Raw genomic sequence first — 22,574 nt, forward strand, 5'->3', positions numbered from 1 at the left:
AGGTGCATGGACTTGGAGTCAGGCAGATCAGGTTCAAATCCTGGTGTTGCCACTGATTGGCTGAGTGAGGAGAGCATTTAACCTCAGTCTGTTTCCCCATCTGTTAAGTTGGAGGTTGGACCAGAGTGATCTAGAAGAGATTTCTAGAGTGGGGTTGCCAGATGCAGCAAATGAAAATAGAGGATGTCCAGTTATCTGTACTTCAGATAAACAATGCATGTCCACTGAGGGTACCATCTCCCCACCCCCCACCCTGAGGTCCCTGCTGTGAGCTCAAGATGGCTCAGAGGGCAGAGCAGGGATTTCCCAGGCAGACAGGAGCAGACTATCCGGCTTCCCCTGCTAGCAGCCTTCCACTTGAGAGAATACTCATCCTCCTTGAGGCTCTTATGAGTATATGAGGACAGGATGGTGAGAACAGTAGTCGCCACTGTGAGGACAGGATTTAGCAGGGGGCCCATCAGTAGTATGACCTTGGGCAAGTCACTTCCCTTAGACAAGGCAACAGAAAGCGCAGGGCGGCACTGCACAGTTCCGTGTTCACCTCATGGCAGGATGGGCTTGGGGAAAGGTTGGAGTTGGAAAGCTTTCATGGGACCCTTGAATCATAGCTGTTTGGACTTTGGGCTCCCCAGCAAATACAAGGGGGTGGGGTGACACACCAGGACCTAACCTAAGGGGAGCATCCACCTGAAGCTGTTTCAACCCAGAGGTCTGGCACACAACTGGTCACACAACTAACCCACAAACAAATAACTTTAATTTTTTTTTTTTTTTTTTGAGCAGGAACTGGGCCTTGAGAGCGCCTGCCCCAGCCCCGCGCCACATTTATGATATAACCCATCACAGCTGGATTTAAAAAATACACAAAAAATATATAATATACATTATAAAACCTAGGTTGGGTTTGAAGGTGGCCTGAGCGATATGCAAACTGTGAGGACCTTCAGGAAGCTCAGGGGTGGGGCGGGGCAGGGTTAGGAAGGGAAGTGGCACAGTACTTCATATGAAACATAAATACCCAGGGCAGCTGGTGGACAGGCCGAGCCAGCGGAAGGGCCTGGGTGTTGGGAAAGGGCAGCAGGGGAAGGGTTAACCTTCAGTTCCAGAACTAGGTCTGGGGAGCTGCTGCTCCAGGCAGGGAGACTGAGGTGGGGAAGAACACCAAACCCAAGTCTTGGGCAAGAGAAAATATCGAAGCCTTTTGCTGCCCCTGTTCCTAGGCCACTGGTCTGCCCAGAGGCCAGGACTCCACCTTCCTCCCTGACCCTTTAGCCTATTTCTGAGCCTGGGGTTGCCCCCAGGGGCCTTCCTCCATCCGGAGGCTGCTGGGGGGTTGGCAAAGGATCTGGGCCAGGGCAGCGTGGGGGAGGTGGGCACAGGAGGCCCCTGCTGGATTGCAGGCTGATAGAGGGCGCCCAACAGGTGCTGAGTACCTTATGCTCCCTTTCCTGCCTGGTCAGAAGTAGCTGCTCCCGAGTCTGAGGACCCGCGCCCCTCAGCGTAGAACCTCTCTCCCGCCCCCTGGGGCCGGTCCTGCTGCAGGGAGGTAGTGTAAACCTGGGCTCTGGGGGCAGACGGCCTTGGGTGAGAACTCCCACGCTGCCCATCACCCTCATAGGTTCCTCAGCACCTCATCTGGACACAGACCCATGCTTGCCTTGCAGGGTCTGAGGATGGCATGAGGCATGCAGGGCGCCTGGCATACAGCAAGTGCAAAGAAAGTGTGGGCCCCTCTCTCTTCTCAACCCAACCACAACTTGACATTCTCCTTCCTGGGCTCTGCATTTGGCCTCCCCTCCATTCGACATTTACCCACCGTCACACTCCCCTGAGAGGCCAGTGGCCACACACACCCAAAGGTATCCTATTCCTTCGAGGCTGGGCAGAACCAGGTGATGGTGGCTCGGAGTCCCAGCCAGGCTGCCCCATGGCTGAGCCTCCCCCCTCCTCTCCCACAATTAAAGCGCAGAACAGTGACAGGGAGTGTGTGTGCTGGGGTAGGTGGGGAGACCTCCTGGGTCCTGGGCCTGAGGCCTGGCAGGCAGATGAATCCTCAATCCTGGAGCCCCGGGGTGCCAGGCAGGTGTGTGGAGAAGATGCTCATCCTGGATCCTGGTCGTAGGGGCAGAGGGCACGCTAGTCTTTGACAAGCTTGTAGACGTGGTGCTGGGCCCCGTGCTCACTGGTGGAGACTTCAAAGACGAAAGCAATGACGAGCAGGGTCTCCTGGGAGTCCCGGCTCGTGACCACCTGGCGGCAGGGCAGGAGATTCAGGTCAGGCGGCACAGGGCCGAGGCTGTGGGGGCTAAGCAGACCCTGCTTCTCTCCACGGCTGAGTCTCTTCCTCTGACTGATGGGTCCAGCCACTCCCACTTTTGAGGCCCCTGTGCCTGGCACCCTCCCGGGACGGGACCCCCCACAAGCCCTGCTCCCCCCACAACCTGCAGGATGGTGAAGTTCTCCAGGACACTGTTCATCATGTACTTCTCAGGCAGGTGTTTCAGCTTGTGGATGAAGTTGATCATGTACTCACACATGGGCGAGCGGTGGATGCGGTACACGAAGCGCCCATTCTCCAGCCTGGCGTACTCGGTCTGCGGGAGCGGCAGACAAGGCATCACTCTGCCCGCCTGTCCCTGGCCCCCCACCTCTACCCGTGGGCCCCCACTCACCTCCACCTTCTCCACCACCTGCTTGCCAAAGGAGCACACCTTGGTGGAGACACTGATAGTCATGCTATCGGCTGAGCTGTACTGGGAGCTGACGCCATAGAAGGCTCCCGGGCCCTCCTGGATGGTGCTGTTGAGGTCGGCCTGGAGGAGGGGGCGGGGGTGGCATTAGGTGCTGGAGGGGCCACAGGGAGGCTTCCCGCCATACCACGTCAGCATCCTGCCCCAGGACCCATCTCTAGCACTCTGCCTACAGGCCACGGGGAAAGCGGTGGTCAGCAGGGTGGGGCGGGGACCACATGTGGGCGAAGGGTGCTCGGGAGCAGCTCACCCAGAACTTGACCAGGAAGAAGGCATTAGGGGGCCCCTTCTCATAGAGCTCCTTCAGTCCGCCCTTTTTCTCAGGAAACTTGTCATAGATCTGACGCACGTCGACTGCCTCCAGGGGTGGGTCGGAGAAGGCGGGGTTCGTCTGGCCGATGTGCACAAACAGGTGTTTGCTGTACTGTGGGGAGGGCCCAGTACCGGGTCAGGAGAGCACTCACGTGCGCGGGCCCAGGAGGGCTGCACGGGGACAGAACTGCTGCCCCATGGCTTCCCAACCCCATAACCCTGAACTGTGGCCCTGCACCACCACGCCGGGGTCTCCCCACAACTGCACCAACCGTCGCCCCCACCCCAAACACATTACCGTGTCAGGGTCTCGCTGCACCTCCACGAAGGCGGAATACTCGAGGAGCCGCAGCCGCGAGGAGGCGATGGTGCGGTCCTGCCACACGGGCACGGAGGCAGCTGCTGGAGGGGGCGGGGCCAGGGGCTCATAACCTGGAGGACAAGACTGGGGGTCATCTGCGGGGCACGTGGTTACGTACAGTACAGAATGGCCCCGGCCTACACAGAGCCTTTGTGCAAATTAGGAAACGGCGCGCCTTTTGGGTAGGAACACAGGCCGGATTTTGACTCCCCTGTCCTTGTATGGTGCACAACCACGTGTGGTGACCCTAGTAGTAAAAATCAGTGGATTTTTCCTGTCACTGTAAATTGTGTTCAAACAGAAAAATACAGAAAGTCAAAAGGGAAAAATAAAAATTACCCAGAATCCCAACACCTCGAGCAAATCAAACTCATGATATTTGTGTATTTCCTTATGAGGAATTTTATACACATACAGTGTATAATTGTATTACTTTTGGTGGTGTGTACTTACAGCAGAGTTCTGGAAGTAACATCATAAAAGGTAAGGGGGCTATTCCTGGTCTGTCCCAATCCCCTATAGATGCCACCCACTTCTCCCAGTGCGCACGAGTGTGCACACACACACACACACACACACATACACACACACAGTTGGGCCCCAGTTCTTCAGAGCAGAGGTACAGGTGCCAAGTTTGGGACAGTTGGTGGTGGCAGCCTCATGGGGAACTTACTGCTGAGCGTCGGTGGCAGGGGCGGCTGGATGGGGTAGGCTGGCTGTGCGAAGGGCTTGATGCTGCAGACAGGAACACAGCCTGGTTAAAGGGTCACCCCTTTCTCCACATTCCCCCCTGGCCCAGTCAATCAGGGTCTCATCTGGGATCCCCATAGGGAGTCACCCAGGCTTTCTGGGGAGGCCCAGAAATGCAAGCTAACAAGCTAACTCACAAGCTTTTGTTTTCTCCACATGTTAACTTTTGTGAAATCCTGCTGCATCTCACAATTGATGTGCACATTTAATGTAGCATTTCAACCCCACCCTGAAGAGCTGTTCATCAAACTGAAGGTGTGTCTCAGGATGAAAGTCATCTTAGAATTGAAGGAATCAAGTACACTCGACTACCTAATTCGTTGACTGAGATGGATTCGGAGATTAACTGAGTGAAAAATAATTGAAGGACAGCTGACAAGTGGATGAGTGGGTTGATGAATGAACAAACACATGAATGAATAGACAGACGCATTAGCCCTTTCACTGGAGCTCTCCATCTCTCTGTTTCTGAATTAAAACTTTGCTCAGCTATTGTTGGAACCCAGATGGGAGGAAAAGTTTAGTGCAGCTGCCAAGGGTGTGGGAAGGATACACCACAATACTCACTCCTGAGAGGGTCCAGGCTGCTGTCCCAGGAGAGGGGGGCTGCTCCAGAACTGCAGAGATAGGACAAAGCCCAGGGGCCCCTCAGTATCCATGCCCCTCACCACAGCCCGGCCCTGAAGGCACTCCCTCACCCCAGCTCCACCTCCCAGGACCCCTATACCCGTGAGGAGGTGGAGAAGACGGCCTGGGGCAGAGGGGAGGGTGGGCTGAACTTGTTCTGTAGAACACTGGCGGAGACAATCTGGGCGGAGGACATGGACGCCATGCTCTGGAGGGCTTTGTCCTTGGAGACCTGGTCCTGGAGAGGGGACGGGTCACGTGAGGCCTGGGCCAGGCCAGAGACAGGACAAGGGCTTGCCTCAGGCCCCCCTCCCAGGTTCTCAGGGCTGTGGGGAGTACAAGTCTGGATTACAGCCCCAGCTCTGCTGTGTGGGCTAAGGAGTCTTGGCCCCTCTCTGGGCCTGTCTCCTAAGTGTACATCACCGCTCTGACTGCAATCCACAGTAAGAAACAATTTTTATTCCATAACTCAGTATGTACCAAAATATTTCACCTTATTTTTTTTGTTGTGTGTGTGTGTCATGTACTGTCATATTTTCTATTCTATTTTATCAGTGGTTCCCCAAATTTGGTTCGTGGACCTAGAGCACCACGTCACCTGGAAGCTCGTTAGAAATGCAATTTCTCAGGCCCCAGCTCAGTCCTACTGCATCAGGAACTCTGAGTGTGAGGCCCAAAACTCTGCCTTCAGAAGCCCTCCAGGTGACTCTGATGCAAGCTAACGTTTGAGAACCATTACACTTCATTTTTAAAAATCCTGTTTGCAAACCTATTACACTGATTTACAACCCATAATATGAAAATCTTAGATGAGGTGTTCTGTCCCTAACTCCCGCCAGCGGAGGGGTGGTGCTACTTACCAGGTTCATGGCCTGCGAAGGAGAGGGAGAATGGATTAGAGGAGGGACACATGAAGGCTCCATGGGGTGGGGGGACGTGTCTTTTCACCTCCCTCCACTCCGTGCCCACCTGGCTCTCAGCTTCCAAGGAACCCAGAGAAGCTCAGAGGCAGCTGTGGACCTTCCCCCTGCCCCACTGCCACCCAGAGGGAGTGCTTGCCAGCTGGGGGTGCCCCAGATAGGGTAGGGTGACAGAGGACAGGCTGGAGACCTAGATGGTGGACCAAGCTGATGCCCCTTGGGTCTATCCATGTCCTCTGGAGCTGTGCTACAGGCATGGAGCACTGGGGTGTGAGGCTCAGTCTGTTGGGTATCTATGGGCAGCGAGAAGAAGATGCAGCCTACAGGGGCCCTGACAAGGGCCCAGGCCATGAACCCCAGGCTCCGAGATGCTCAGTCACAGAGCAGCCAGGATTGAGTGTCCAATGCAAGGAACGGCCATGCCCCCCACCACAGCTCTGGCAGCCAATACCCTCCAGTGTCTCCTCCCTGCCCACCTGAAGTCCCCAGGCAATAAGCAAGGAGCAATTAGGAGGAAGGAGAAAAAGGAAAACGGAGAAGAAGAGAGGTGGGCCTTAGTGGCCCCTAGATGGTCTTCCTCGCCCTCACTGTAGGGCTCGCTGTCCCCTTGGGCTCCTGCTCAGTCTGTAGGGGCTGTGGCCCTGTGTAGCCTGAAGCAGACTTCGGGCTTCTCGCTGCTGTTTGTGTTTCTGAGACCCCTCCACCTCCAATAGTTCCTCAGCCTCCTCCCTGCCCCAAGCTGGGGTCAGAGAGCAGCAACAAGCCTGGGCCGGCCAGGCCAAGCGGCAAAGGACCCCATACCTTCAGCTTGGACTGAATCTCCCGAGATTTCCGCCTGGCTAGAACCTGCAAGTGGCTAGAGACCTGTAGAGAGAGAGAGAAAGAGAGAGAGAGAGAAAGAAAAAGAGCAGAAAGAGTGGAAGAGGCAAGAACAGAGCTTTAACCAGAAAAGAGGCACAGTGGGGCCAGAGAGCTGGCCAAGGCAGAGGCCTGAGCCGTGCAGATAGTGGTGGAGGCGCCGTGGAAAGGGGCCGAGGAGGGGCTGGAGGCCCCAGTTAGGCGCCCAACGTACCTTGATGCCAACCTGGTACTCCCGCACCTTCTTCCGAGCTAGAACCTGTATGTGGCTGGACACCTAGGGGCCGCCCCGCGCCCAGCCAGAGAGGAAAACACAGACAGTGAGGAGGCACAGCACGGGGTGGTCACAGGTAAGGAGCATCCCAGCCCTCATCTCTGGGAACAAATAAAAGTGGGGGGAACTGTGGGGCCCCTGTGGGCAGACACACCTCAGTCCTGCCAATTCTGCTCTCTTCTTGACCGTCTTGATTGAGAGCCTACAGGGGCTTCTGAGACCACCATGTACAGTTGTACAGGTTGTTCACTGCACAAGAGCTCCCGGTCCAGTAAGGGCTAAAATCCAGTCCAAGCTCTGCTGGCCAAGCTATGTGCCCTGGTATAGGGATGCATCTAACCCAGAGGAAGAACATCTTTTATTTTTCCCCAAAAGGGGTGACTTTTTGTCACTGGTATCCTCAGAGGAGAACACTGTTTTCTAATTGGCACCACAGAGGCTAACAATGGCCATAATGTTGCTTCTGGCCATCAGACTGTGTATTAGGCCATGTCCTCTACCAAAGGTCTCCCCTTGTACCATTGCCTAAGTCTTCCTATCAACCCCAACAACTTGCCGGCCTATAGAACCAGGCCTGGTCCTACTCCTGCTTTTCTCATGCAGCTTCTTCCCCCAACATGCCTTCCTTTTCCTTGCAACAACAAACGGCAGTGTACATACACAGTAGATGCTCTTAATTCCATATCTTCTCTGGCACCTGCTCCCCGCAGCCTCCCTCGCCTGGCAAACCTGAGCTAATCACAGCCTAGATGTGTGTGCCATGGGCTTGCACAATAGACCCTTGACCCTGAGCCTCAGAGAACGTACAGGTCAGTTTTCCCCAGGAAACACAAGGGAACACATGGCTCCTCTCGGCTGCTTCACACTTTCATTATCAGCCATTGCTCTTGGCTTGCTTTGCTAGTTGTTTTTTATCCCCACAAAGAAAGTTTCCTCTTCTACACATAGTAACTGAAAGTTACTACATATGTGACGCTGGGCGGCCCCCACACTACTTGGTTAGGACCCAGGTACTCCTCATACTGCACAGGAATCAGACACACATCCAGCAAGATTATTCATCACTTCGTGTCATGACAGTTAACTGGTGTTTACTGAGCACACCTACTATCGTTCTCAGCACTTTACCCAGACCCATTCGTCTGACATTTACAGCAACACTAAGAAGTCAATACTTCTATGATTTCCAATTTACAGATGATGAAACCAAAGCACAGAGAGGTTGAGCGGCCTACCAAGGTCACACAGCTGGAGACTAGAGCTGGGAATTGAACCCAGGTGGCCTGACTCCAGGGCCTATTTGCTCTGGTACCCATTTATGGTACCAGGATTCTTTCAGACATTTAACACAGATGACCACCTCCAATGGTCAGCTCTGTGATAGGTGAGGGTCACATAGGACTTAATCCTAATGTCATAGGTAGCTGTTTTTTTTCCAACATGGAGGTATTGTACTTGCTACTAATTGCTGTCTATAGCTGTAAAAAAAAAAAAAAAAAAGCCTAAAACTGCATTTTTAAAACCAAAAATAAAATAAAAATAACCTTGCCTATCAGTTGGTTGTTCTTTGCGACACAGAAAGACATGTCTTGTCCTGACAACTAAAGGGTGAGCCCCCTTTTAAGGAGATAGTAGACATCAGAGTTCTACCGTGTTTCCCCGAAAATAAGACCGGGTGTTATATTAAGGTTTGCTCCAAAAGACGCATTAGGGCTTATGTTCAGGGGATGTCATCCTGAAAAATCATGCTAGGGCTTATTTTCCGGTTAGGTCTTATTTTTGGGGAAACACGGTAAGAAAAAAGAGTTAGAGGACTGCTACCCTTGCAAAATGACAAAGGCCAGCGGTTTTGAAAATTCTAGGCTTGCCGACAGCTGGTTTTATTGATAATTATTTTATAATTTTATTTTACAATTAAAATCAAACCTCATTGGCCGGCCAGCCTTCCGTGCTACGTGGCCTGGAGCAGGTACAATGCTGGGCCTCAGGTCAAAGTGATGGAGCGCAAAGATCCCTCCGCCCTTCCCACTCTGACAAAGCTCCTATAAACACATCTTCTGGGTGAAGCAGGGCATGCCGAGACAGTGCCTTCTCCTGCGCCAGGGATGGCTTTCTGTTTACAATGACCATGATGAACACAGCAACAGCAGCAGCCAATTCTTGCACAGCGCTTATTCTGCTGGAAGTGTTTTCACGTATTAGCTAATTTAATGGATGAAGGGCGAAGGCTGGGAGGCAAAGCACGCCCTCGCCGCAGGACCGGAGCAGGTATTTGAACCCAGGGGTCTGGTCTGTGCTCCTCCTGTAGTCCCAGGCTCCAGGAAACAGGGCCGTGGACTGTCAGGTTCCCTACTGCAGCCCTAGTGCCTAGAACATAGCAGTAGCTCAACAATTTGCTAAGCGAATCATGAATCATGCTGGGCAACGTGAGCTGGCCGGGGACAGTGGTTAGTAAATGCCTGAATAAAAGAGGGAGCGTTTCGGATCCCACCATGAGTGGGTGGACTCAAAATCTTCCTTTGAGACAGTGGGGTTGGACAGGTCAGGCTTGTCATATGCATACATGGGGTCCTGGGGAGGTGGATGCAAGGTCCAAACCCCCTCCAGATGCCAGGGAGAGTAAGAGGGCTGAGCGTCAGAGGTGGCCTCTATTCTTCCAGGTGCCTGCCTCTCTCCCAGGCACCCTAGGTGCAAATGACTCCCTTCAGGTTTCCTGTCACCACGCTGCTACCCTCCCTGGGCTGCAAGCCGCCCAGTCATCTCTCAAATCATTTGTTTCCATCCCCACCACCACCATCTTCACCACTGCCACTAACCTGGCCACCATTGCTGTTGACCTAGGTCCCTGCCTCTGCCTGGCCCTAATCCATTGCCCGACTGCTCCAGGGCCAACATTCCACTCCCAGCTCTATTCCCTTTCATGGCCCCCAGCTGCCCCGGGAAACCTGTCCCTCAGGCTTCCAGCCAAGTCTCTCACCACCAGCCTTCAGCTCTTCTGACCCCTCCATCTACCACCCCACCCCACTCCACCCCACACTGCTGACTGAAGGCTCTTTCCTGCCTAGTGGGTTGAATCCTGTATCCACCATCCACCAGCCGATCGACCTTGAGGAAGTTACGTAACTTCCCCGTGCCTCGGTTTCCTCATCTGTAAAATGGAGATAATTATTATACCTACCTTGTAAGGTTGCTGTGGGGGTCAAATGAATTAATATGAAGTTAGCTCTGTATGGGTTCACAATTAGTGTTTGTATATCCAACCTTCTTAGCTTGGAAGAATCCTCTCCCTTTTTTTCTGCCTGGCTAAATCCTATTTCTTTTTAAAAATGCATCTTGAGTGTCGCCTCCTCTAGGAAGCCTTCCTAGCTCTCCTTCCCTTCACCTGCCTGGTCCAGGTTAGATGCTTGTCTGCCAGCACCCGGCATACACCCCAATCTCAGCCATGCCACCCTGCTCTGCACTCGTCCCTCCAACTGTCTGTCTCCGTGAGTGGTCAGTGGGCCTCCCAGGGCAGTGACCACGCAGCTGCCCCAGCTGCCCCATGGGGCTTATCTGTGGTCACTGAACCAAAGGCCTTGGGTGGTGTGGTGGGTGGTCAGAGAAGACAGTGGGAAGAGTGATGGAGCAGCTTGAGGGGGTGTAAAGTCTTAGTCGAGGGCAGGAGAGTAGGATGGGTGAAGGGGCAGCTCCGAGGAGGTGGGCAGGGCAGTGGGAATAGCTTCGGATGAAAGGGGCTGAAAGGAGGCAGCTGAGAGTGTGTGAGTGTGTGAGCGTGTGTGTGTGCGCACACGCGCAGAGGGGCCACAACATAAATAGTCTGTTTACCTGTTTTCTTGTTCGAGTCTTCCCCGTTCTCAACTTAATATAGCGTGCGATCAACTCATTCCGACCTAGATTGGGGTAAGAGAAAATAAATGAGTGGGTGAAAGGGGGAGCCAGTGGCTGGAGACCGCCCACACCATGGCCCTCCCCGAAACACTGCTCCTGTTCCCTCCCCGCCCTCAAGGGCACAAGCAGGGCAGGCCAGGGTGGTAGGGAAATCCCAGGCGCTCCCCTGACAGCCTCCAGGACCTGGGGGGCTGCTCGTTGGGGGAGGGGGTGAGTTGGGGCTGCAGAGTAGGAGGGAGGTGGAACAATGTCAGGCAGCCAGACAGGTTTCCCTGCAGACAGACAGGGACAGGTGTGGCCCAAGGGCGGCAGGACAGCTGGGCCCCTCATTCCCAGCCCCCAGCACTGCTTCCTTCCTCCAGGGCTTGTCACCAGCTTCAGATGTCCGAGTGTATGTACTCGTGTGCAAGTGAGGCCTGACCCAGGCGGCAGACATCTCGGTTAACGCCGCCATGAGTGTCCGAGAGGTTCTGGCCTGGGTTCCTATCCTAGCTGTCCTTGCCATGAGGGGAGACCCAGGACAAGTCCCTTCCCTTCTCGGGTGAAACAGGCGGGAAGACCAGATGGTCTCCAACACACCTCCCACACTGATAGCCTGTGTCAAGTCGTGTAACTGAGCCTGTCACCCCCATGTCACCGGTTATCAGTGTCTCTCCGCCCTATGAGAGACAGCCCAACTGCCTGTCAGCCGTTGGGTGGAGGGCTCTGCTCAGCACCATGGACCCTCTGAGGGCCCAGCAGCTGGCCAGCGTCCCGGGGGCTTGCCCCTGAGGGGTGCTTGGGACACGTGGCTAAGTATTCGTGAGCATCCTCAGGCTGTACACCTCTTACCCCCCAATCCAGGCCCCATGCCCCCTAACCTCACAGCCTCCCCAGATCCCCACATTCTCCAAATTCCTCTCCAATGACAGCAGCAGCCCCACTGCTCCTCCCTTCCTGCCTGCCCGCTCCACCCCACTCCCCCCGCCCTGTCTAAAAATACCCTTTGGGGCTGCCCCAGCCATCTGGGAGGTAGCAGTGGGGGCAGACGGCCCCTGCCCTCTGGAAGGTGCCCTGGAATACCTACCTGCCCCATGAGTGGGGCCCTGGTGCTAGGCGTAGGTGTGGCAAGTGGGTGGGGGCGGGGGACATGGGGCAGCCCTTACCACTTGGCCCAGAGAAGACAGTGGGAAGAGTGATGGAGCAGCTTGAGGGGGTGTAAAGTCTTAGTCGAGGGCAGGAGAGTAGGCTGGGTGAAGGGGCAGCTCCGAGGAGGTGGGCAGGGCAGCTGTCTTCTTCCTGCACCCGCCATGGTACTGGGTGCTGGGAGAGGACAAGCTGAGAGCTGCCTCACTCAACCATTGGGAGGGTTGGAGGGAGTTGGCAAAGAGCCAGGCCCAGAAGGGTTGAGTTATCCCAAAAATGTAGCTCTGGGAGAGCCCTCTCAGGGCTGGACAAGAGGCGGACACTTCCTTCTGGAGGCAAGAGGTGGGCAAGGTGGCAGAGAGGGGCCAGCACAGCAGGAGAGACTTGGGAGGGAGCCTGAGGAGTGAAGGAGTCTCCCCAGCCCTCTTCCTAACGCGGGCCCTGTCACACTGACTCCCCCCAACCTCGCAGCCCTCCCCTCCCCCACGCACAGGAGGCAACTCACCAGTGAGAAACCCTGCTCTGTGCAGACACCCGCCCCAGGCCTCACCCCTCAGGCTCCCCTACATCCTCCCAGGAAAGGGACCTTCTCCCAGGCCTAGCCCAGAGCACACTGGACTGACCCAGTTTCCTGGGCCCACTGAGTCACTGCAAAACCTCCAGGCCAGCAGCAGGGAGGAGAGAAGCAGATGGGGTGTCGAGGTATGGGCCGAGCTCTCTCCAGTGGAGGGGGCAAGCCTGGCTTGTTTATGAGGAGGATCCAGACACACAGGCTTGCACGCCCAGACTCGCCCATGGCGGGCTGGCAGCCTGGAGACTTGGCCAAACCGGTTGGGTGAGGGGCAGAGAGCAGGGGGAGGGGCCAGGGAGTGCCGGGCTGCCTCCCCAGTCCTGTCCATGGTCCCTGGGCCTCCCTCCACGCACCGTACATCTTGCCCTCGTCCGACAGGATGATCTTGCGCCGGCCGCAGGGTGGGTAGATGGCCAGGGCCTCCTGGAAGCTCTGCTCGATGTCCGGGCTCCACACGCCCTCCGCGTCATTGTCCAGCCCCTTGTCCAGGCCCTCGGGCCCATCCTCCCGGGCCTCCCCGGGGCTGCTGCTGGCGTTCCAGCTGTTGGACGCTATTGTGCTGGTTACTCTGGGCTCCGGGCCTGAGCCCACCGGGCAGCCTGAGCCTGGGGGGAGACACAGGGGGTGAAGGCCAGGGTCCTCACCTGGCAACCTCCCACCCTAGGGGCAGGTGCTCTGAGTGGGGTGGAGGTCACCAGAGGTTATGCTTATTCAGTGCTGTGTGACCTTGGATGGGGTCTCCGTGAGGTTGTGAGGGTTAAAATTAAATGAGATCATGATAAAGTGCCAACCACACGGCCTGGCTCATAACCCTCATGACAATCCTGGTGGTGATCAATAACAACAATAATAATGCCTTATAGCTACCCAGCATTTTTGTGGGGGATAAGCACTTTTGTATTCATTCAATCCTCAGGTCTAAGGTAGGGAAGGCAAGGAGTGACGCCCATTATACAGACAAGGAAAAGCGAGGCTCACAAGGTCACACAGCTGTCAAAGGCATCATGATGAGCAAGGAGAGGAGGGACACGAGGGGCAGGGCCCAGCGTATTTGCAGCTCTCAGAGGGGCTCCTTGGCTCTCACTCTGCCAGCTCCTCCTCCTCCCTGTCAATGGGATCCAAACCAGGGACCGCCCCCCACCCCTTATTCTCCCCCCAGCAACCCTGCTGAGGACCTGCTGTGGGATGAGGAGGGTCCCAGACCCAGGAAAAGTGGGGTTTTGCCTTCCCCAAAAGAACACTCTCAAGAACCCTGCCAAGGAACCTAAACATAGGGCAGGAAGTGCCCCAGGAATTGCAAGCAAGACGCTGGCTGGCAAGGGAGCAGCTGAGAGGGTGCCTGGCCAGCAGCCTTGCTCAACCCCACCCGCTCCTCCGTCCCACTTCCTGTTCCCGCACCTCCTGGCCCTACAGCAGCCCATAAACCACCCACACACCCGCCCCTGCCCTGGCCCACATCACGGATGGGCCAGGGCTCTGTAAACTCTGCTTCCCTGCACAAGCCAGGCTGGGTTATTAATTTAGACCACTCCCAGTCAGTCCCCCCAACACACACAGCCCCAAGGCTCCCCCACCTTTAGCCTCAGAATCTGCACATCCAATGTATACCAAGGTCCTGGGAGCCTCAGAGCCCAAGATGGCTAGATCCTGAGACTTCTCTCAGGGCTGCAGGCAAAGTGGGAGCAGGGTAGAAAGGTGGGGGATCCCCTCAGAAGCCATGGAATTCTTTCCCCTCAGACATAAATTCTATGTCCTGACAAATGCGGGGATTCTCCCTGTGGGACTACCTGCTTGCTTAGGGAGGCCTGAAGCAGGTTGCTAGTGGCATGGGATGGCGAGGGCCTGGGGGGCCTGAATGTCAGATGGATATAAAGTTTAGACTTAATATTACTACTAATGACAGCACCTGCCATATGACAGGCACTGTGCTGGAATTTTACACACATTGATTCATTTAATCCTCACAATAACCTATGGGGTAGATACTATTATTATTCCCATTTCACAGATGAGAAAACCAAGAAACAGAGAGGTTAAGGCAACTTGCTCAAGAACCCACAGCTAGGAAGTGCTAGAGCCAGCTTCTGAACCCAGGCAATCTGGCTTCAATCTCTTAACCAAGGGGATGGGACTAAGAAGCTCCATCACCCGTTGCAAGAAAGGTGGCCCGGCTGTCATGGCAACTATCCCGAGTTGGCCCACTGGGGTCCAGACCAGGGCGTCCCTTCAGTCCAAGTGGCTGGAGCAACTTCAAGGACCCCAACACTGCAGTACCCCTTTTGGTGAGGCCTCCACGACCACCAGGAATAGCTCTCCCACACCAGGGGGCATCCAGGGAGAGAGGAAACCATGCTTCTGACCAGTAAGGGGGCCACTCTCCTCTACTCCCGCCTGCCTCTCACTTCAGGGGGCTGTATCCCCATCTCCATCCTCCTCTCAATTCTGAGGCCAAGTTCTTGGAATAAAAATGTGAGGGAGCAGGGACTCTGGAGGACCCAGCAGCTCCTACGCTGAGGAAGCTGGGATGCAGGGCTACCTCCCACCAGATCTGACACTGCCACAAGCTACCAGAGGGGAGGCAGAAGAGGGGCTACAGTGAGCTCAGACCCCTCCCAACTGAATCCTCAATCCATTTCCCCCCAAATCTTTTCCTGCGGCCTCCCTCAGAGCAGCGGAGGCCCACTGCATGGGGGACCCTGGCAGCCCAACTTTTGAAAGCAACTTTCCTGCCTCCCCCAAGTCTCTGCCCGCCTCCCCTCATCCAGGCGGTGGCCCCCCTTCTCGGGGTGATGTCAGCCCCGCCCCGCCCCCCGCAGGAGCACTGTGGCCAAATATGGCGAACACAGCAGTGCTTGGGAGCTGGGACAGACTGGGGGGGCGGGGCAGCCCCTGGCTGGGACGCCTGGCAGCTGGTGAGGGGGAGGGGAGCCCAGGGGGCAGCTACAAGGACAGTCAAGGAGAGAAGTGGGACCACCGTCCCTTCCGCTGCCTCGTGGGCACATACCAGATTCACTTTCTAGGAACATTCGTGTGGGCAGAGGCACCAACACAGGGGTGTACAGGTGACCCCCACCCCACACAGCCATGCCTAAGAACATATGTGCAGGTATGCTGTGTGGGTGCCCGGGGAACACCCACATGAGAATGTCTGTACCCCCAGCTGAGGCACACCCATGGGCAATGGTGGGCAGGCAGCTGCCCCAGGCTGGGGACCGAACTGTGGTCTATCCTGCTGCACACTCAGGGGAGGGGTCTGGACTGGCTGCTGTAGGCTTCTCAGAGCTGTGGGATGAAGACAGAGGCCAGTGCGTGCCCACTCTCCTCTCCTACACCCCCAAAACACTGGGACCCAGCCTGGGGTGAGGCTACGGGCTCCTTAGACAGCTGCAGGGCTGAATGGAGGCAAATGTGGGACTCAGCCATGGTGGAGGGGGAGGACTCGAGAGGAGGTGAGAAGGCAGGCCTCCTGGGACGGCAGCCCCAGTCCCAGGGAGGGTCTCATCTCCCAGTACAGAGAGGGGGTGGGAGGGGTGGCAGGTCCCGCCTGGCTCCTTGTTGATTTGCCTGCCCAGGTCTAGAACCCCTGGACAGAGAGAGAGAGAGAGAGAGAGAGACACACACACACACACACACACACACACACACACACACACACGTGCGCTCCCCCGCCCACCTCCCCCCCACACCCGCAGAAGCACAAATGGCAGAAAGACCCAGAGACAAGGGCAGACTTAGAAAGAAGCGAAGTTATTGCTGGGGGCTGGGGGCTGCGGCTAGCCACAACAGGGCCACGTCCAGGATGCCCCCACTCCTGTCCCATCTGCTCCCCCCACCTCTTTACAGATAACCTCCCATCTCCCTCTGAAGAGGCCCCGTTATTAAAACAGGCTGTGGTCTCACCTGTCTTTACCCTCAGTTTGACCTGCCACACTCGCTTCCCCTCTCCCAGGGGCCCCAGCCTTCAGGGGTCAGGAGGTGCCTCTGGGTGGTGGCCGGGATGGGAGCTAGGGGGCTGGGTGAGCAGGCTTTGGGGCCCTGGGGGAGATAAGGGTCACCTTGCTGCCCACTCCCCACCCTGGGGCCAGGCCTGCTGGAATAACTGGCTGGACAGCTCCAGGGATAGAAGCCAGAGCTGGGGCTTCTGCAGAGACCTTAGGCCCCCACCCCCCTAGGCCCCGCGGCCTCCAGACCACCCTGCCTTTCAAGTTTGGGGGCAGGCCTGAAGACTGGACTCCCCCAGAGCCTCTGCCCTGGTGGGGAATGCAGGCAAGGCATGTCTAGGCAGGTGCCCCCCCTTACCCCTCCCCTGCAGCAGCCCCACTGGGAGGACAAATTGAGGCTGGTGATTCTACTGGGTCTAGTGGCCAGCAGCTGTCCACTCTTGAGGGACCCTAGCCCCCAAAGGGCTCTCACTTTAAGTAATCACTCAAAGTGTGGAGAGAGGAATGAAATCAGCACTTCCATTCCAAATCCCTCCCCTGAACCTGGGCTGCGCTGACCAGCCAGGGGGCTGAGGATGGGAGGGCAGCTGATGAGGGTGAAGGGAGCCTCCCATCCCCTCTGCCTTTCCCCCCTTCTTCCCCACCCGCCCCCACAGCGGGACCAGCTGTTCTCCAGCTGCCAGAAGCTCCCACCCTAGAAGTAGCCCTGCTCTGGTTGGGACCAGAGAGAGCGGCAGGATGGGGATGGTGTCTGCTCCCCCACCCCAGCCCAAGGACCTCTGAGGGACCCTGCCAAGTGGCCACACCCTGCTAGGCTGGGGAGGCAGTACCCTCCTTCCTGGAGCAGGGTCGGGATCTTTACAGGAGAAAGCAATTTGCAGATACCACTAGGAGGGAGGTGGGGGGCCTCCTCCCCTCTCCCCCGCTCATTAATGTGCTTCCAATTTGGGAATCAAGACTCTGTGCACGCCCCCTCCCAATACTCAGGGCACAGGCTTCTCAGGGAGCAGAGGGGCGGGGTAGCACCCAGGCTTCCCTCTCCAAAGCTCATGCTCACTGTCAGCGACCCTCTGGCTTCCACCAGCAGAGGTTTGACTCCCACCCTCAAATCTCTTGCAGAGAGAAGGGACCCAGTTCCCAGACTCGTTTCACCCCCACCCTGAGAGCCTGTCCTGTCTCCTCATCTTGTCCCACTCCAGTGAAGGCCAGGTATCCAAGTTGGGGGGAGACAGAGATGCAGCTAACAGGTAACTTGGGAACGTGGGTGACAGTTCTCAATGAACACAGCAGTGCCCCTACCCTAGCCTGCCTGAACCCAAGCCCTGGTACTCTCGTCACCTCTGAGCTGCTACCAGATACCCCCTCAGTCACCCACATTCTGAGAGTCCCAACGCCACTGTGTCTATAAACACATGCCTTTCTCTGCGCCCCTCTTCTTCCACACTGGCCTGCACTCACTGTCACCTGCCTCTCTCTCCTTTGTTTCCTTTTTAAAAAAATTTTATTGTGAGAAAATATACACACCATAACATTTCCTATGTTAACCATGTTTAAGCGCACAGTTCAGTGGCATTAAGTACATTCCTTGTTGTTTTTAACAGTTATCTTTTTCATGGTCCTCCACATGGACGCCACATGCATGGGGTCACAGGCCCCTAAATTAGTCACACACATTGTCCCACGCCACGTCTGGCACAGCCTGAAGGACGTCGCCCACACTGTCCTACAGTCCCAAACAATCTCACACAGTGACCACCCACGGAGGCAGGCTCAGTCACACCCGTCTCTCGCATGCAGCACACACGCAGTTTCTTGTGCTCAGTTTCACATACACACCTTACTTCACACTCAGCTTATCACGAGAGCTTCCTCAGCACACTTATGCTGTGTTGGATATAGCCCACCATGTCACAATGGTTTCTCCCTTACACACACACACACACACACACGCATTGGTTTTTCTCACACACAGTGTCATCAGTCACACACACAGACCATCAGTTTCGATCAACCTGAGACCACCTCATATGCTATTCACACACACATATAGCATCATAAGTAGTCACGCCACGGCGTCCTGTCACACAAAATGTCACTCATCCCAGTTCTGACACACACAGCATCATACAATTGCAGCATCCCTCACACACAGCATCCAAATCCCACCCAGTCTCAGACACAGGCTCACGATGATGGAGCCGCTTTTTTCATAAACATAACCTGTACGATGGCTGCTTGCACGTCACACACTAAGCACATCATGCACACAGTTTTTCTCACGTATGTGAAGTATCAGTGACACACAGTTTCTCTCACACACATGAATGTTATGATCACAATGTCACACAGTTTCTCTCGTGTATCTGTCCAGCCTCACATGCAGTCACACAACTGGTTGTACCTGGTTGTCTCTCACACACACATCCACCCACACAGTCTCACCCACACAGTTTCTTTCTCACACACATCCAGCGTCATACACAGTTGCACTCTCATTTCCCTCTATCACTTCCTGTCCTTTCAGGCCTGGCAGGGAGAACAGGAAACAATCAGCACTCTAGGAAACCTCAAGGGCTGAGGCTTTGGGATCCACAGTGATAGGATTCTGTGGCCCCTGCCTACAGTCCCCTGTGGGACGCTGAGAAGACAGGGGGAGCCCTCTCCCATCCGGTGTCTTCTCAGGGGGAGCAGCACCTCTCCTGCAGACTCCCTAGGCTGGCACAACACCAAGAGGGAGGGAAGGGCAAGGAAAGGCCATAAGGACAGCCAAGTGTGATCTGCTGACCTCTGCTCCTGTTCTGACCAGAGAAGCTCCTGCCATGGCCCCAGGGCTGCCCCAGAGATCTATGGAGACCTGGGTCCTCAAGGCCACCCCTGGAGCCCCATAGCTTCTGCAGCTCCCATGTAGGAAGAAGAGACTGACCTCTGAGCCACCTCCACACAAATCTGCAGCATTTAGAACCACCATGGCTCCCTGGCCCCCTGGGGTCCGGCACCACCAGCTCCCTACCCCACTCTCTTCACTGTGAGCAGGACCCTCTGCTGCTCTCTCCTTCCTGAGCGAAGAGGTGGGCAAGACTGAGCCTCTGTATCCTTCCAACTTGACAATGAACTCCTAGCAGGGTCTGGGAGGCATGTAGAGGGGACCGCCATCCAAGTGGCCTCCAAACACCATTCATCCCATCCAGCCTTGTCAGACCCTACAACCACTTCAGAGGGCAAGTTTCCCCAACTCCACCTGGCCTTCCTGTCCCTCAACACATGCTGCCTGCAACCTTTTCAGCCACGCTTACCTGGTTTAGCTACTCCTCAGTCCCCTCCTGGTTTGCCCTCACCTTCTGCCTTAGACTCCTGGATCACCCACTCACCTCTCCAAACCCCACCAGGTTCAGGTTCCGTAATGGGAAGGCTAACTGACTAGCAGACAGAGACTCTGGGAGGAGCTCTGAGAAAAGGGACCTGAGAAGTCACTTATTCCCAGCAGGGAAACTGAGACCCACAGAGGCCCACCAAGATAACACAGCTGGTTAAAGGCATGGCTGGGACCAGATCTCTAATTTTTTGACCTCTTCTGTTGATGTTTCCTTCTGGTTTTGATATTTCCTCTACTGGCAGCATGTACCAGGGTCTGCAAACCTGAGGGTGAAGGCGGGAGCAGGGCCCAGGACACATACACACAGGTCTGTCCTGCCAATCAGTGACCACCCTACTCAGTCATTCCCCAGCCCAAATGCACCAATTAACATTAATTACTGTTCCTTCCCTAGGGGACTGGGGAAAGGCCCAAGAGGTTGAGAGTCCCATTGGCTCCCAGCCTCTCGCTGAGGAGGGGGCATCCAGGCCGCATGAAGTCACCCTCACCAGATATCCTATTTAATAGAAGATACATCTGTCCATCTGCTGCCCACAGGGTGAGCAGGGATCCAAAAGACTATAGAAACATGTCCTGGGATGGCACCCTTAGAAGAGGAGCTACAAAGTCTGGAAGGGAGGAGGACATAATTCCCCCCAATCTCCAACTTCTGGGGACTTTGGATTTCCCTCCAGGCTGTCCCCAGCATTCCGGTCAAGGAGGTGTCTACACTGGGGTGGAACTTGTACACAAAACCAGGCCACAGGAGATGGGACACATACAGTAGCCCCTCAGGGCTGTGTCCAGCCCCCACCCCCATCCCCTGATCTCCTGGGCTACAAGTCCAGGCCTGACCTGGTTTTGCCTCTACCTGGAGAGAGGGAAGACACAGGGGGAGGTGCCCCCTGAGAAGCTCTCCCCCCAGGGCCTCACTCCCCCTTGTCCAGAAAGAATCAGCCCTAATCAGGGGCCCTCTCCCAGAAAGGTGACAGAGTGGGGTCTCAATGACAGAGGCTGGCTAGGCTGGAAACCAGATGCAAGACAGGCACTCCCGCCTTCCCTCCCCAGGCTGGGTAAAGGGCATGACAGACAATGGTGGTGGTGATGATGGTAGTGGTGGTGGTGGGGACAGGCCGCCTTCAAACCTTCTAAAGTCTAAACAAGGGCTCTGAGGATGTGTGGCGAAGAGAAGGCCCCAAATCCAGCCCCCTTTGGAGCTGGGCTCACAGCGCTCATGGCTGGAACTCCGAACCTCCACCCCGACACAGGCGGCAGAATTGGAGGGAACTTAAGCCCCCTGCCTCTCAGGGGGCACACGCCCAGAGGGCGCAGCTTTGCTCCCAGACAGCCTCTACAATCCAGCGCAGCCGCGGGCACAGAGCGCAGGAGCCGGCCTGGGCGCCGGGAGGCCCGGCCCAAGGCCTGCGTGGAGCTGGGGCCCGGCGGGCTCCCGGAGAGCGCGAGCCGGAGTCCAAAGGGCGGCGGGGCCCGGGACCGGGAGCCCTGGGTACGAGTTTCCCGGTGGCAGGCCCCTTAAAACCCTGCGGCCCCCAGACCACTGCTTTGACACCCCAAACGCGGACGCTAGGACTGGCGATGGCACCGGGGACAGTCTCCTGGCTCCCCTACCTCCCCCGAACAACTAGTCCCGGTCGCGGGGGGGTGGGAGGGGTGGGCGGGGCTTCCCGTAGAGCTTTACCCCCCTTCCCTCTAAACTTCCCGGCACCCAAATCCGGGGCCACGGCACAGGCTGGACAATAGCTCGGGGACCCTGCCCCCCTCGAGTGCCCCCCCTACCCATAACCAACCAACCAAACCACCTCTCCTAGCCGGGCCTCCTCCCGGCGTCCTCCCGGCTTACCTGGTCCGAGCTCGCGGGGGCGCTCCGGCCGGGCCGCTCTGCCGGGCCCGAGGGAGCTGAGAGGGGGGCCGGGGAAGGGGGGTCGTGGGGAGGGGGCTGGCCGGAATGTGCGGAATGAGCAGGGCAGGAGCGGGAGGCGCCGGGCGCGGAGGAGGGAGTGAGCGGGACGGAAAGTTTGTGTTGAGGAGCCCGGCGGGGGGTGGGGGCTGCGGGAAAGGACGGGGCGGGGCGCGCAGGGGGGCGGGCACCGGCCGGGAGGGGCGGGGCTGCACGGAGCCGCCCCCACCCGGCGAGCAAGCTGCTCACCCGGTGGCTTCCCGACCCGCGGCCGCTCCCGGCCTTCCTGCGCCCGGGCGTCCCGCTCCTCGCCCGCGGGGGCGACAATCCCAGCCTGTCTCTGCACCCCGGGCCTTAGCCCACCTCCCCAGTACCCAGCCGGAATTTGGGGCTCCGGCCTGGGCGGGGCCGAGGGCGGAGCTCCCGCCTCCGAGACAGGTCTCCCGTCGAGGTCGGGGCCCGGGTGACGCGTCACAAGAAGCCCGGCGGAGTCGGAGCGCACGGGCCTCGGGACTCCCTACCCCACAACCCCAGTCCCGAGCCGCGGTGGTGGAGTGCCTGCTCCCGCCCAACAGCCCGCACCCCCTCCCCTCCCGGGACCCAGACCCGGCCCCGCCCTGGCGGCTGCGCCCGCCCTGCCTGGACCCGGTTTGTCTGGTTCTCCCCGAGAGGCTTGTTTCTCGAATTTCTCCCTTTTCCCCTCTTCCCGGACCTCCGGGGCCCTCCCAATCGGCCCGGCTCCCCGGGGGGGGCGTCTTGACAAGGCAAGCCCGCCGAGTTTCGGTAGGACCGGCGATGGGTGCGGGGGAAGGGACGCGGGAGCGCCCCGGGCCTGGGTGGGAGAGGGAAAGGGAGGCCTCCAGCCCGCCCTCCGGACCCCTCCCGCCTCATCGTCCTCCGCACGCGCTGAAAAACCATTGCTCC

General features: G+C 57.0%; 1 protein-coding gene across 1 annotated transcript; it reads right to left on the reverse strand.

Annotated features, from left to right (window-relative positions):
• Positions 1-738: 738 nt before the first annotated feature.
• TEAD3 (TEA domain transcription factor 3) lies at positions 739-22,568 on the reverse strand. Its single transcript, XM_074333928.1, has 14 exons — positions 22,554-22,568; positions 21,594-22,167; positions 12,793-13,044; positions 10,681-10,745; positions 6,796-6,858; positions 5,664-5,675; positions 4,904-5,041; positions 4,744-4,793; positions 4,100-4,161; positions 3,364-3,497; positions 3,004-3,177; positions 2,676-2,816; positions 2,445-2,597; positions 739-2,253 (listed from the first exon to the last, which is right to left on the reverse strand). The coding sequence occupies exons 1-14, from the start codon at positions 22,566-22,568 to the stop codon at positions 2,140-2,142; spliced, it is 1,947 nt and encodes a 648-aa protein (XP_074190029.1). The 3' UTR covers positions 739-2,139.
• Positions 22,569-22,574: the final 6 nt, after the last annotated feature.

This window comes from Rhinolophus sinicus, linkage group LG05 (genome assembly GCF_036562045.2).
Source record: "Rhinolophus sinicus isolate RSC01 linkage group LG05, ASM3656204v1, whole genome shotgun sequence".
Lineage (NCBI taxonomy): Eukaryota > Metazoa > Chordata > Mammalia > Chiroptera > Rhinolophidae > Rhinolophus > Rhinolophus sinicus.